We start from the raw sequence: 13,503 nt of genomic DNA, 5'->3' as shown, positions 1-13,503 counted from the left end.
CTGGAGTTTCCTTCTCAGTTTATTCCCACGTTAGGATGAAATGGTTCTCATAAATAAGGGCCACGAGCCCTTCCTCATGACCACGGTCCATGACAAGGGGCAGGGTAGAGGGGTCCTGGGTGGGAGTCCCGGCGAGGGACTAGGCAGGGACTCGGATCAACAAGCACCAGAAGATGAACGGGAGGCTGCCCGGGCTGGAGGCCCACGGCGCCGGGCCAGGCAGGCTGGGAGGGTCAGGAGCTGCCCCGGATCCGCTCCATGTAGCTGCGCAGCTCCTCAGGGTCCTTCAGCCCCATGTCCTCACACACCCAGCGGATGTCCTCCTCTCCCGCCACCAGGATGGACTGCACGGCCGGAGCCCCCACCGGCTCCTCGGGCAGCTGGGCCGGGGGCGCTGGCGCAAACGTCACAAACTCCACGCGCTTCCTCCGCCCCCCGGCTTCCTTCCTGGCCAGGGTGCCCGAGGAGCTGGTGGTGCCCCCAGCAGGAGCCTGAGCCTGGGCCAGGGTCAGGGCCTCCCCTCCTCCCCCACTCTCACAGGGGCAGCCCCCCTCCCCCTTGGGTGGGCCAGGGGACTGCCGGTCCAGCTGGCGACTCAGTTCCTCCTGGTCAGTGCCCAGCCAGACCCAGTTGTGGGGCTGGGGGGAGGCAGGGTCAATGGCACCGTCGGGAGGCTCCTTGCGCTGGTAGCGCAGCACGAAGACCACGCCATTGACCAGAAAGATGAGGATGGCCAGACAGAAGATGCCCAGAAGGGCATACATGCCCAGCTCTAGGTCGGTGACCCGCTGAGGGGCGGGGACCATCTCCTCCTCTCCTTCCTCCTCCTCCTCCTCCCTAGCTTCTGCCTCCTCCTTCCCAGCTTCCTCCTCTGTCTGCTCGAACTTGCCCCTCACATCCCCACTGCCCCCCACGCTGCCTGCTGCCCACCGTCCTCCACCCACACTGGCCCCTGGGGCTGGTGATGAGCTCCGAGCTGGGCTGGATGGGAGGGCAGGGGCTGAGGTGGGAGCAGGGGGCAGCCCCAGCCAGGCAGTGCCAGAGGCCAGGGGCACACGGTGGCGGCCGCGGCGGCAGGGCTCCGGGGGGTGCAGAGCCACGTGCAGGGGCAGCCCCTCAGTGCCTGCCCCACTCACCACCACCCGGAGTTGGGCACCCTGCTCCTCAGCTGGTAGCACGGCACCAGGCTCCTCGGCCGAGACGGACAGTCCCAGGTCATGGTGGTCGTAGAGCTCAGCGGGGGCCAGGGTGTGATCAGAAAAGGACAGCCACAGGGAGAGGGCCACCTCCTGCGGGGCACACAGACACGGGCAGAGACATGCGAGGGCACGCACGCACGCACGCATGCACACAGAGACCACTCCCACGGACACAGGCCACACGGAGGAGGAGAAGAGACCAGAGAGAAAACAGACACAGGCAGAGAGGGACAAGACACAGGGAGAGAGGGGACATGCGTCAATCACCTGTTTGCTACCTGGCCCGGGGTCTGAGTCATCGGGAGGGTCCTCAGTTAGAGCCCTCTAATAACCTCCCACTGCCACACTCCTGCCAGCCGCTGCTTGATCACCGACAGCCGCAGAGTGCTCACTACCTTACAGGGAGTCCGTCCTCATCCTGAAAACCCTAAGGTGAAGGGTGGAGGTACCTCCCATCCCTCTGGTTATCAACCCTCAGCTGGAGATGTCGACCTCAACCCCCGGACCCCGCAGCCTGTCACCTGCTTTGGGGCGGGAAGGGCGGACTGCGCCCAGCACGTAGCTGTGACCTCCCCAGGGTGGGCAGTGCCCCGGCTTAGGGCCAGTGAGATGCCCATCACCGGCTGCACTCGCAGCTCCAGCACCGAGACCTTGTCATCCGTCACGGCCAGTGCCTGCTCCCCGAGGATGGAGTCAGACAATGGGGAGCGCACCTGAGGGTGAGAGGGAGTTGGAAGTGGGGGAGAGTTATCATCCACAGACAGCCCCTCCCCTCTAAGAGCCCAGCACCCCTACCGAGGGATCTGGTTTATGAGCTAGGCAGCTTTCCCACTTTCTGCACCCCAACCACACACCCTATACATACCTGGACCACAATCCCACTCCTAAGGGACAGTTTTCTCCTCTCTCAAGACCTGGCCCACACACACCCGACCCCCACCCTTAGTACTTTGAGGACTTCACCCTCGTTTGACCCAATCCCCCGTCCCCCGGGCTCATACTTCCCCAGGTGCACTCTGGGCCTTTCTGACACTCTTCGCACCTGCCCATTAATATTCTGGGAGTCACCTCCATACACCCTTTTCAGGGCGTCTGCTCACCTCGATGGAGGTAACACCGGGCTCCCTGCCCACCAGGACCCGGCCTCCCTCCAGCGAGGCTACGCGCGGGTCTTGCACGCGAGCGTGCGGCGCCACGAGGTGGGACACGTCCAGCAGCCAGTCCGGGCCGAGCAGATGGGTGAGGCGGCGACCGCCGTCCAGCGGATGGGCCGCGAAGGGGACGAGGAAGCGCACGCCGGCACGCTGGTACAGCAGGCGGCAGCCGCGGGCGCGCCGCTCCGCCTCCTCTACCCCCGCAGCCTCTGGCTCCGGCGCCCTGAGGGAAAGGGCGGCCCGGGGGTGGGGCGTCAGCGCGGGCCTCGCCCCCTCGCCGGCCGGGGGCCCCGCCCACGAGAGGCCCCGCCTCCGGGTGGGGGGCAGGTTATCCAAGCCCCGCCCACAGTCGCGCCTCAGTGGTCAGGTCGTTCCACCTGCTGACGCCGCGCTCCAGTCCCCTCTGGCTCCTAATTGGAACTCTGACTATGCGTGAGGCGAGGGAAACAGTGACAGACTTTATTTTGAGGGGTTCCAAAATCACCGCAGATGGTGACTGCAGCCATGAAATTAAAAGACGCTTACTTCTTGGAAGAAAAGTTATGACCAACCTAGACAGCATATTAAAAAGCAGAGATATTACTTTGCCAACAAAGGTCCATCTAGTCAAGGCTATGGCTTTTCCAGTAGTCATGTATGGATGTAAGAGTTGGACTATAAAGAAAGCTGAGCACCGAAGAATTGATGCTTTTGAACTGTGGTGTTGGAGAAGACTCTTGAGAGTCCCTTGGACTGCAAGGAGATCCAACCAGTCCATCCTAAAGGAAATCAGTCCTGAATATTCATTGGAAGGATTGATGTTGAAGCTGAAACTCAATATTTTGGCCACCTGATGCGAAGAACTGACTCATTTGAAAAGACCCTGATGCTGGGAGGGATTGGGGGCAGGAGGAGAAGGGGACGACAGAGGGTGAGACGGTTGGATGGCATCACCAGCTCAATGGACATGAGTTTGAGTAAACTCCAGGAACTGGTGATGGACAGGGAGGCCCAGTGTGCTGCAGTCCATGGGACTGCAAAGAGTCGGACACGACTGAGCAACTGAACTGAACTGAGGCGAGGGACGCTCTGTTATTGGAGGAGACCTAGGAGTGCTCCATCTCTAGAGGGCCTGGGAGGACAGATTCCTGAGGCCTGAGGCCCCCTCACCCTTGGGCTCTGGGGGGATTCCCTCAATACTTACTGAGCTACGTGCTATCTTGAGGACACAGCAGGGAACGGAATAGACAAAGCCCTCACCTTCGAGGGAAGGAGTGCAGAGGGCGATAGTCAGACCACAAACAAGATTAACCTGACCACGAGGTATATTAGAAGTGATATGTACTATTAAAGAGGCAGGGAAGGAGGAGAGGAGTGGAGGTCAGCAGTTATAAACAGCTGTCAGAGGCTGTGTGAAGGGCAGGGAGGGGCAGAAGGAACCGCAGACCACAGGGCAGTTTTTCACACTCCAGTTCGGGTTTATGGCGGTATCCCACTCCGCTCCCCGCACGCGCAGTCCCAAGAGGGACTTCACCAAGGTCAGCCAGCTTTCCCAGGGCTCCACTCACCCTTCCGCTGGGCCGGGTACCCTCCAGCCTCGGACCTGCTCGAGGGTGGTGTCAGTCACTTCGATGCGCAGGGGCAGCAGCGGGGCCCACACGGTCATCCGCAGGGAGGCCCGCAGCCGGCGCCACCAGAAATCCACCCGCACCCCCCGAGCGCCCCGGCTCTCCTTGCCAGACACAAACACAGCGTCACAGGCCTCGGACACCTGTGGAAGGGCAGAGGGCAGGGGGTGGGCTTAGCCACAGCGGACAGATGCAGACCAGAGAGTATTCCTGACTCCTGCCGGTAAGAAAGAGTAAGGCTGAAATTCATTCTGTATTCTACTAATAAGGTATGGCTTCCCTGAGATTTTCCCATGCAGCCAAGGTCCATTGCCCAGGGAGGTACCGCCCTTCCCTGAGTTTACCTGGAGCTGTTGGGGAAACTGGCATTTTGCATACAATAAAATCTTTACCCCAATTGGTAAGGGTTTGAATGCACAAGTTTGGCTCCTCATTCATTAGTGCTGTGGTAGAGAAAGGCTGAGGGCAAGGCAGGCCTATCCACCCAAGGACTCTCAGGTAGGAACCATTTACATAATGCTACCTAGCACAGGTAGCAAAGGACACCTTCTCTCAGGCAGCCAGGATTTAGGAAGTAAAGTCTCTGGGATTCCCCCACTTAGAACTTTGATCGGGGAACGTTGCCCTGCCTTTTTTTTTTTTTTTTTTTAACCTCACAGATTATTTCAAGTCTCCAATAATGATAGTTGTCATTATTTTATCATTCTACAACAGAGGATGAGATGGTTGGATGGCATCACTGATTCAATAGACATGAGTGAGCGAACTCTGGGAGATAGTGAAGGACAGGGAAGCCCAATGTGCTACAGCCCATGGGGTGGCAGAGAGTTGGACACGACTGAGCGACTGAACAACAACAACAAATGTAACAGCAGGAGCTGCTGGTGTTTCAGCCCCTGATTTGCTGAATACAGTCCTAGAGTGCCTTTTTTTTTCCTCTTTTGATGTGGACCATTTTAAATTTTTTATTGAATTTGTTATAATCCTGCTTCTGTTTTATATTTTGGTTTTTTGGCCGGGAGGCATGTGGGATCTTGGCTCCCTGACCAGGGATCAAACCCACACCCCCTGCATTGCAAAGAGAAGTCTTACCCACTAGGCTGCCCGGGAAGTCCCTCTTAAAGTGCTTTTAATTCTTACAACATCCTTAAAATATATTTTCATTTTAAAACTTAGGAAACGGAGGCTCAGAGAGGTTGAGACTTGCCCACAGTTACACAGCTAGTTGATAACAAAGATGGGTTTCAAACGAAAACTTTCCCACTGTAAAGTACATGCTCTTAACCCTCCCATGTCAGTTCATCTGCCAATGCAGTAATGAATGGGAAAATGCCTGAGTTGGGGGCTTTGGGGTGGTACAGCTCCCACTTGACTCTGGAGAGAGTTGGTGGGACCAAAGCTGTGGTTCCCCTCATGAGGTCACTGGTATCAAGAAGAAGCTGCTCTCTGGGACTCCCTTGGTGATCCAGTGGTTAAGACTCCATGCTGCCAATGCAGGGGCCACAGGTTCAGTTCCTGGTCAGGGAACTAAGATCCAACATGCTGTGCAGCGTGGCCAAAAGATTGAAGTAAAGAAAAAGAAGCTGGTCTCTTGGGGACCTGATTGGGGAAGGAGGAACGCTGCGTGTGCATCAAGCAGGCACAGCCCCCACATGCCACTCACCTGCAGGACCTGTGTGTTGGCCGACTCACAGCCGATGTGCTCTGTCACCTCCAACAGAGCTCCGCCACTGTCCACGGTGACAAGGCGCACAGGGACACGCCGCGGCACTCCAGTCAACGGTGCCGTGTTCACGAGCTCCTCAGCCTGGGGGTGCAGGAGAGGCTCAGCCCCAAGCTCTCCACCTCTCATGCCCCCAGCCTGGCCAGGAAGAGCTGCGGACCCCTTACCTTGGCCAGTGGGACGAGGGCTCTTATGTCCCGCTCCGACACCAGGATTTCCCACACCATTTTGTCCTTCTCTGCTTCGGGGGCCTGGCCTGGGTACTCCAGCTGCCAGGTGACAGGGCGAGTGACCGCCACACCCCCACTAGTGCCATTCTCCACCAAAAAGTCCACCCACAGGAACTCGGACAGTTCAAGGGGGCTGCTGGCCAGAACAAAGAGAATCTGAGTGCTTGCTAGCAGTATTAACAGCCTGGAAAAATGGACACACGTAGTGGGAGTGGAAGATGGGGTAGTGGCTGTGAGGACTGTGACTGGGTGGCCAGGACAGGTTGATGTCACCTGGAATAAGACTCACAGACACTGTACCTAGCATGTGCCAAAAGATGGATATATAGTAGCTGAGTGAAGGAAAGATATCTGTTTTGTGCTGCTTCCTTGAAGGAGGCTGCTCTTGTGCCTGACTACATGCGAATATAGGGGGCCACATGGCAGCCTCCTCCCCTCCAGCCCCATAAATCTGCCCACTTGCACTCTAGGACCATCCCTCCCCCACGCTACCCCTCATGGAAAGAAAGTACCCACCTGGACTTTGGCTCCACTGGCCCAACTCTATGGCAGGTGATGAGCGTGGTGTGGTGCTTGGAGCCCTTGAAGCGGTCCAGCTTGGCAGTCCAGTGGGTGGGCTGGGCCAGGCGGGCAGCCATCACGTGCAGCCCCTTCTTTACCTTGATCCTGGAGGAGGGGACATAGGTACAATTTGTCAGGGGTGAGGTGGTGTATGTTGAAGTGCAGGCTGGATTGGAGCAGGAAGATAAGGAGCTCTGGTCTGAATCTTCTCGTCACCACCCTCCAACCCATGGGGACCCATCTCCATGCAGGTCCTGTCTGTCACACAGCTCTCCTCATTCACAGAGCACTTATGACTCCCCACGGTCCACAAGGTCAAGTCTTAACCTGGCATCTGAGGCCCTCCAGGGTTGGTCGGTCCAGTTTCTTCTTCAGTTGTGACATCTCTTCATTGCGCCCTTAGCTTCAGCTGCTCCCAAAGTACACATCCACCATGCCCCTTCCTGCCTCTCAGCCTTTGCTCAGGTTGTGCCTTCAGCCTAGTCTGCCCTTCCTTCCTTAATTCTTTTTTTAAAAAAATATTTATTCATTTATGCTGCACTGGATCTTAGCTGGGCTTCCCTGGTGGCTCAGATGGTAAAGAATCTGCCTGCAATGTCGGAGACCTGGATTCAATCCCTAGGTTGGGAAGATCCCCTGGAGGAGGGCATGGCAACCCACTCCAGTATTCTTGCCTGGAGAATCCCCATGGACAGAGGAGTCTGGCGGGCTGTATAGTTCATGGGGTTGCAAACAGTCAGACAGGACTGAGCGACTAAGCACAGCACAGCGGGTTCTGGATTGTAGCATGCAGGATCTTCGATCTTCATTGCAGCATGTGGAATCTTTAGTTTCAGCCTGCGATCTCTTTTACTTGTGGCAGGAGAGATCTAGCTCCCTGACCAGGGATGGAACCCAGGCCCCCTACATTGGGAGCATGGAATCTTAGCCACTGGACCACCAGGGAAGTCCCTGCCCTTCCTCTTTTCACCTGCTCATTCTTCAAGCCTCCAGCAACACAGATACCATTTTCTTTAAAAAGCTTTCCTGGTGACAAGATGAATTTCCCCTGCCTCCACCCTCTAACCCCTGCCCCTGCAGAGCTGGGTATGGTATGATCTAGTCCATGTCCATGCAGCCCCCTTCCCTACCACTAGGGATCCCTCAGGGCCGGGGGGAACCAGGCCTTGCTCTATCCTGAGCTCCAGAGTGGAGACACAGGGCTTGGCATCTTTTAAGAGTCTGGGAAAGATCTAATGATGGTGCCAGTAAGCAGAAGAGAGTGGGAGACACAGGGGTGGGGCACACACAAGCAGTAACAGTGGGGTGGGGGGAATGGCTGGGGCAGAGTGGGGAGGACTTCCTAAAGAAAGGGACATGAAAAGGAGGGCCTTTCTATGGGAAGGAACCAACTCTGTCCAAAGGCTAAGGACCATGGTGAGGGTGGCCAGCGGGAAAAGATGTAGATGAATGGGACTGGGGCAAATACCTCTCCTGGGGCATCTAAGCATTAACCACCCCCAGGCACTGCACCTCCCAGTTTCTAAGTCCTCTTCCTGTTTCTCCTCCCTGGAGACCCAATTGTGGGCAACCTTAGCCCACAGCTGTAGCATGCAAATGTAGCACTCCTACAAGGAGTCTCAGAAAAGTGCTGGGGGGAGGGGAGCTTCCTACTTCCAATTACAAGTTCAAGGTCCTGCCCAATGGCAGAGTCTTGCCTACTACCAGTGCCTAGCCTGGAGGGGGTTTGATGGACCCATGTTTTGCAGAGGTCAGGGATTCCATAAGGACCCCAAGAAGAGGGGGCACCTGCCCAGTTTTCCTGCAGAAGTTCCCTGCCTCTGACCCATCCTCAGGGACACAGGCAGCTCACCGCAGGGTCAGGACACCAGCTGTGAAGTTGTGCCGAAGCAGGAGGGTGGCGCTGAAGAGCTGGCCGGGCCGCACAGGCACGTCAGGCACCCGCAGAGTCACTGCCTCATCCAGGGGCACCTCTTGGTGCTGTGGGGGGTCCGCTGGGCGCAGCTCCACACTGCCCACTGGGAGGGCCTGCTCCCCGGGGTCTTCCTCCCCGCCGGGGCCACAGCCCCCAGGACCCTCAGCTGCTGGCTCCAGCGTGTAGGCCAGCTCTGCCCGTGTGGCTGAGCCCTGGGAGAACCAGTGTGAAGGGAATTCCAGCTCCACCACGCAGGCACCCAGTGATGGCTGCCAAGACACAACAGTCATGGTCAGAGTGGTTGGGAAGGGGAGCCCCAGGACCCATCCTCTGGTGGGAAACCCAGAGCTGGAGCGGTCCACGGACACAGGGCCAGCATGGGCCAGAGACGCAAGCAGGGGACACAGCCAGCTGGTGACACGACAGGCTAGGTCTTAGAACACCTCCCATTGGCCATGTTTCCACCTTCGGGAACATTCTTATTCCAAAGTGAACCAGCCTCAACACCTCCCCCTGATCATGCCCCAGGACTGCCCTGACTACAGCTCAGGCTTCTCAGAACCCACAGCCCACAGAACACCTCTCCTCAGTGGAATCCCATGCTAGGCTGCCAAAGAGGGGAAAGTGCAACAATAGAAGCAATACTAGCAATAATATAAACACTCGCTGAGGGATTGCTCTTGCACCAGGCATTGGGCCAAAAGCTATTCTTGCATCCACCTCATTTATTCTTTTTTTTTTTTTAATTACTATTTCTGTTTTGTTTTGGCTGCACCACACTTCACAGCATGTGGGATCCTAGTTCCCTGACCAAGAATCAGACCTGTGCCTCCCGCATTGGAAGGGCAGAGTCTTAACCACTGGACCACCAGGGAAGTCCTCATCTCATTTCTTTATTCCAGCTCCATATGAGGTAAGAATTTCTATTATCTCATTTTACTGATGAAGAAACTGAGCCTCAGAGAGATTAAGTGACTTGCCAAAAGTCATGTACAATGGACTGAACTCCTCAAGGGGCCCCAAATAACATGGAATCAGGTGGTCTGTGACCCCTAAAAGTGGTGGCCTCCCAGAAGTGGTGAGCCCTCTCTTTCCTTTTCTGGGATCACCCTCTGGCAGGGACAGCAGCAGAGCTAACCCAGGTTGGGGCCCCCACTCACCTGGAAGCGGCAGGCTCGGTGAGCAGTGCCTGCCGGGTGTGTGGCATGGAGCCGGGCACAGGGCAGGCTGCCAGGCCCTGGGGGCCAATCTTGCCCTCTGAGGTGGAAGAGGACACGGGCGTGGGGTTCTGCTGGAGTCACGGCCACTTCCACTGACACGGCCCTCACGTCCCATGGGACTGGCCGTTGGTGTGGCTCAGTGACCCGAGGAGGGACCACCTGGAGGGAGAACGGGGGTGCTCAACAAAACAGGGGGTGGGGGGGAAGTGAAATCTCAGGCTAGTAAGAGAGATCCTTGATGGGTCTACTTCTCCCCCTCTGGAAAAGGGGGAGCGTGGCTAGGGCTGTGGAAGCGCCCTGAGCCACACACAGCAGACCTCAGCTCTGAGTCCCGGTAGCCCAGGAGTCTCTGGTGGCGCCTCCTTACCTGCTGAGTGGCGAAGGGTGGGTAGGAGGCCCGGAGAAGTGGCTGGGCCCTGGGCCAGGGCTGCAGGAGCAGAAAGGTCTCAGATCGGGAGCCCAGAGAGGAGTTGGCAGGGGGGTAGCGGCCCACCTGCTGCACACGGAAGTGCTCAGGGGCATCCAGGAGTCCCAGGGCTGCCGGCAGGTAGACTGGATCCAGGGGGTCCTGGTCACACTCCACTAAGGAGGGAGAAGGGGTAGAGGTGGTGGCAGCTTCAGAGCAGGCAGGGGCTGAACCCAGCTTTGTCCCAGGGCACAGCAGTCGTGGGCAGTGGAGGAAGAAAAGTGTTGTGAGTCCCATTCTCCCAGGATGTTGGAAGGGGGAGTCTCCCTATTTCACAGGTAACTGGGGCTGGGATTTGAATCTCCATCCAGGACTGACTGCCAGCTTCTGAGTCACTCCTGCCTTCCACAGACCCAGGCCTTCCTCCCACCAGCAGAACTTCTCAATGTCTCCTCTTCCCCGAATCGCTCCTGCCCTCTACCTACCTGCCTCTGACACCAAGGCATTTGTGTGACACCAAGCCCTCCCCAGACAGGGTCCATGTGATAATAAAAGATGGTGACGAGGTGAGCTTTGTAGAATCAGAGACCCTTCCTCTGCCCCTGGGTCCTTGGCAAGACTTGGCTGGGCATCCACCCTTGCTGCCACTGTGTCATCACTATGGCAACCTTGCACTGGTTTCCCAAACTTGCTCCTTTCTACGCCATCCCAACCGGGTATTGGAGTACAAGCCCAGAATGGGGTAGGGGGCAGGAACCCTACAGAAGCCTGGGGAGAGAGTCAAAGTAGTCAACACTCAGAAGGGCAAAGGGCCCCTCAGAGCATATCTGGTTTGTATCAACTAACTACTAGCTAGCCCTAATAATAATTTTTTGAAAGTTAACTGTGTGCAAGTTACTATTTTAAATGCTGTGCACATGTGAACGCTTCCGTGTTCTGTAATAGCTCTGAGAACTAGGTTTATTACTATTAATGCCATTTTATGGTTGTAGAAAATGAAGTTGAGAGGTTCAGGGACTGGCCTGAGGTTCCATAGCTGGAGTGTGGTAGAGTTGGGAGTCAAAGAGCCCAGCCACCCACCATTACACACCCTGTCTCTCCACCCTCCTCTTTCCACCCTGAGCTGCTTTCCACTGTGCCCCTGCGGGCTTCACTCCCTAGACTGTAGGTCTCTTGTCCTCGCCTCCCTCCTCCTTCAGGGCCAAGAGTAAATGTTGCCTCCTTCTTTCGGAAGCCCTCCTTGATTGTTTGCCCTCTCACCCTGGCTGCCTCCTCTGATTTAGTTTTCCTGTCTGTTGACCAGGGGGCTTGTCACACTCTTCCCAGAACCCCCCATTCCTGGAGAGCCTGGGAACCTGATGTGAAAGTCCCTCAGTCCTGTCTGACTCTTTTCGATCCCATGGACTATAGTCCATGGAATTCTTCAGGTCAGAATACTGGAGTGGGTAGCCTTTCCCTTCTCCAGGGGATCTTCCCAACCCAGGGATCAATCCAGGGCTCCCACACAGCAGGAGGATTCTTTACCAGCTGAGCCACAAGGGAAGCCCTCTGGGAGCCTGGAGACCTGCATTTACATCCTAACTCTGCCTTGAGAAGCTTGGGTCAATATGCTCCTCACCTGTAGAAGGAGCATTTGGTGACAGGATAGCCAGGGGAGGGCTTTGTAAACCGGTGGCACACTGTCTGGAGGGGGGGGTTGTTGCTGCTGCATAATAGATGTGACAAGCCTTTCCTCTTCTCTCTGTGTGAGGGGTTATTAGGGCTCCTGCTGGGTCCCCAGGGAGGGGAGCAGGTGGCTGAAAGGAACCCTAGAGCCAGTTCACTCTCAGTTCCACTGCTGGGCTGGGGGACTGGATGGTTTCAACGTCCTTCAAGACCCTGTGGTGAGAAGCTTCACTCCCCCCTCCCCAAGTGTAACAGGTGAGTGACTGTGGCTCCCTGGGGTCAGACCCTGGCTTCTGGTCCTCTTGTCTACTCCACTGCCTGGATAATTACAACATGCTCTTGTGGCCTGACTCCCACGGACTCCCATCACTCAGAGTTCAGCTCCCTTGTGAGGGAGGGGGGCGGGGGCAGAAAATGTCTCACTATCCTCCTTCTCCCTACCCCCCCCCCCCCCCGCCCGCTCTCTCTGGCATCATCCACCTAGCAGCCTCAGTCCACGCCAGGGGCAGTCTGACTCCCACCCCCTGGGGTCCAGGGGAGACTCTGCGCCTCCTCCAGGGATTCCCATACTCAGGAAGGCACGGATGGGGCAACCCCTGGAGACTCCAAGGTCAGAGAGCTCCTTGGCACAGGGGGAAGGCAATGAGGATCTCTCAGGTCCTGCGCAGAGGGGAGGGGGTTAGGAGCCACAGGGCTACAGCTCTCTGGACGGCCAATTAGGGAGTTGGTGCGCGCGGGGCAGGGGGCGACCAGGTTAGACGTCCCGGCTAGAGGGGAAGCTAGCGGAAGGTGCGGGGACTCGGCAAGGGTGGGAGGATGACGCGCGAGAGCCCGGGGACTGTGCTGGTCCTGGACCAGGAAGGAATTGCCAGGTTATGCAAGTGAGAGAAGCAACAGAGGCCCGCGGCTGGGGGCCAGATCCCGGGGGTGAGACCTCTCCACCCTCAGGACACGCTGCCGGGCGACCCGGCTCGGGGCTTCTTCCCAGAACTCATAGACTCCCGGCTCCCGAGCATCCCTCGTCCCCGGCCTCAGTCTGGGCCCGGCTGCCCCTCGCCCCGCCCTGTCCCTCCCGCTGACCTCTCACGATGTCCAGGGCGACGGCCACCAGGAGGCAGAGCCAGGGGCCGTAGGGCCCCCGGGGAGCCGCGGCCGCGCGCCCCGCCATCCAGGCGCACATCCTTCCCAAGGAAGGCGGGGACTAGGCGGGCGGCTCAGGTGGCCACGGTCCGCCCGGCATCTCCCGGCCGGGTGAATCCCCGGTGCTGCCTGCCCGTCCGCAGGTCCGCCCGCCCCGCGGCTGCAGTTCCCAGACAATGGAGCGGGAGCCGGAGCTGGAGCAGGAGGGTGGGAGGGAGCGAGCGCGGCTCGCGGGCTGCCCCTCGGCCCCGCCGGGTCCTAGTGCCCCGCGGATCCCGATCCCAGAGCGCCTCCTCGCTAGAGGCTGGCCAGAAGGCCACTTCCCTGGGGACTGATTTGGCTGTGCCAAGGGACAGGATGAAGTGTTCGGTTCGATCCCTCTCTGGGAAGCTCCTGATCAAGGAGGAAAGAGCCACGTCCTCTGCTTCATCCTCACTCCACAAGCAGCTCACCTGTAAAGGCATCTGACACCAGAACCAGAATTCAGGGATATAAGGAACAGAGCTCAGGAATGGAGAGGGGATGAAAGAGGGCCCATAGGGCCAGGGGACCACTGCCTGGGTTCACGCAGCCCCATCCCTGCAGGAAGCCTGTGGGCCTAAAAGTGTGAGGGCTCCTCTCTGCCCCAGGAAGGCCTGCCTCCCAGGTCCAGTCTCCTGGCCCAACTTCCTCTGCCAAGCAGT

At 57.8% G+C, this 13,503-nt stretch overlaps 1 protein-coding gene and 1 long non-coding RNA gene across 3 annotated transcripts in view; one reads left to right on the top strand and one right to left on the bottom strand.

Annotated features, from left to right (window-relative positions):
- Window position 1: 1 nt before the first annotated feature.
- Window positions 2-12,998, bottom strand: TMEM132A (transmembrane protein 132A). 2 transcript variants are annotated; one of them, XM_027959795.2, is made up of 11 exons: window positions 12,761-12,998; window positions 9,977-10,191; window positions 9,550-9,768; window positions 8,327-8,658; window positions 6,430-6,579; window positions 5,851-6,049; window positions 5,624-5,767; window positions 3,901-4,103; window positions 2,300-2,576; window positions 1,721-1,912; window positions 2-1,289 (listed from the first exon to the last, which is right to left on the bottom strand). In XM_027959795.2, the coding sequence occupies exons 1-11, from the start codon at window positions 12,858-12,860 to the stop codon at window positions 234-236; spliced, it is 3,087 nt and encodes a 1,028-aa protein (XP_027815596.1). In that variant the 5' UTR covers window positions 12,861-12,998; the 3' UTR covers window positions 2-233. The 2 variants fall into 2 exon arrangements, with proteins under 2 accessions (XP_027815596.1, XP_027815597.1); XM_027959796.2 differs by having other exon boundaries at window positions 5,851-6,046.
- The window catches only part of LOC121817537 (uncharacterized), a 3,973-nt gene continuing 822 nt past the window's right edge, over window positions 10,353-13,503 (top strand). Inside the window, exon 1 of the long non-coding RNA XR_006057491.2 lies at window positions 10,353-11,935. This is a non-coding gene — a long non-coding RNA (uncharacterized LOC121817537). The remainder of the gene's footprint in view (window positions 11,936-13,503) is intronic.

Source organism: Ovis aries, chromosome 21 (assembly GCF_016772045.2).
Source record: "Ovis aries strain OAR_USU_Benz2616 breed Rambouillet chromosome 21, ARS-UI_Ramb_v3.0, whole genome shotgun sequence".
Lineage (NCBI taxonomy): Eukaryota > Metazoa > Chordata > Mammalia > Artiodactyla > Bovidae > Ovis > Ovis aries.
This window is presented reverse-complemented; position numbering and strand designations above follow the sequence as displayed.

What these genes read in the sequence shown, in the direction of transcription:
- TMEM132A (XM_027959795.2), bottom strand. Translation starts at nt 12,860, where the DNA reads ATGTGCGCCTGGATGGCGGGGCGCGCGGCCGCGGCTCCCCGGGGGCCC. An exon ending in ACCGAGCCTGCCGCTTCCAG is followed by an intron (nt 8,659 to 9,549) that starts GTGAGTGGGGGC and finishes GTGTCTTGGCAG; the next exon opens with CCATCACTGGGTGCCTGCGT. An exon ending in GCTGGTGTCCTGACCCTGCG is followed by an intron (nt 6,580 to 8,326) that starts GTGAGCTGCCTG and finishes CCCCTCCTCCAG; the next exon opens with GATCAAGGTAAAGAAGGGGC.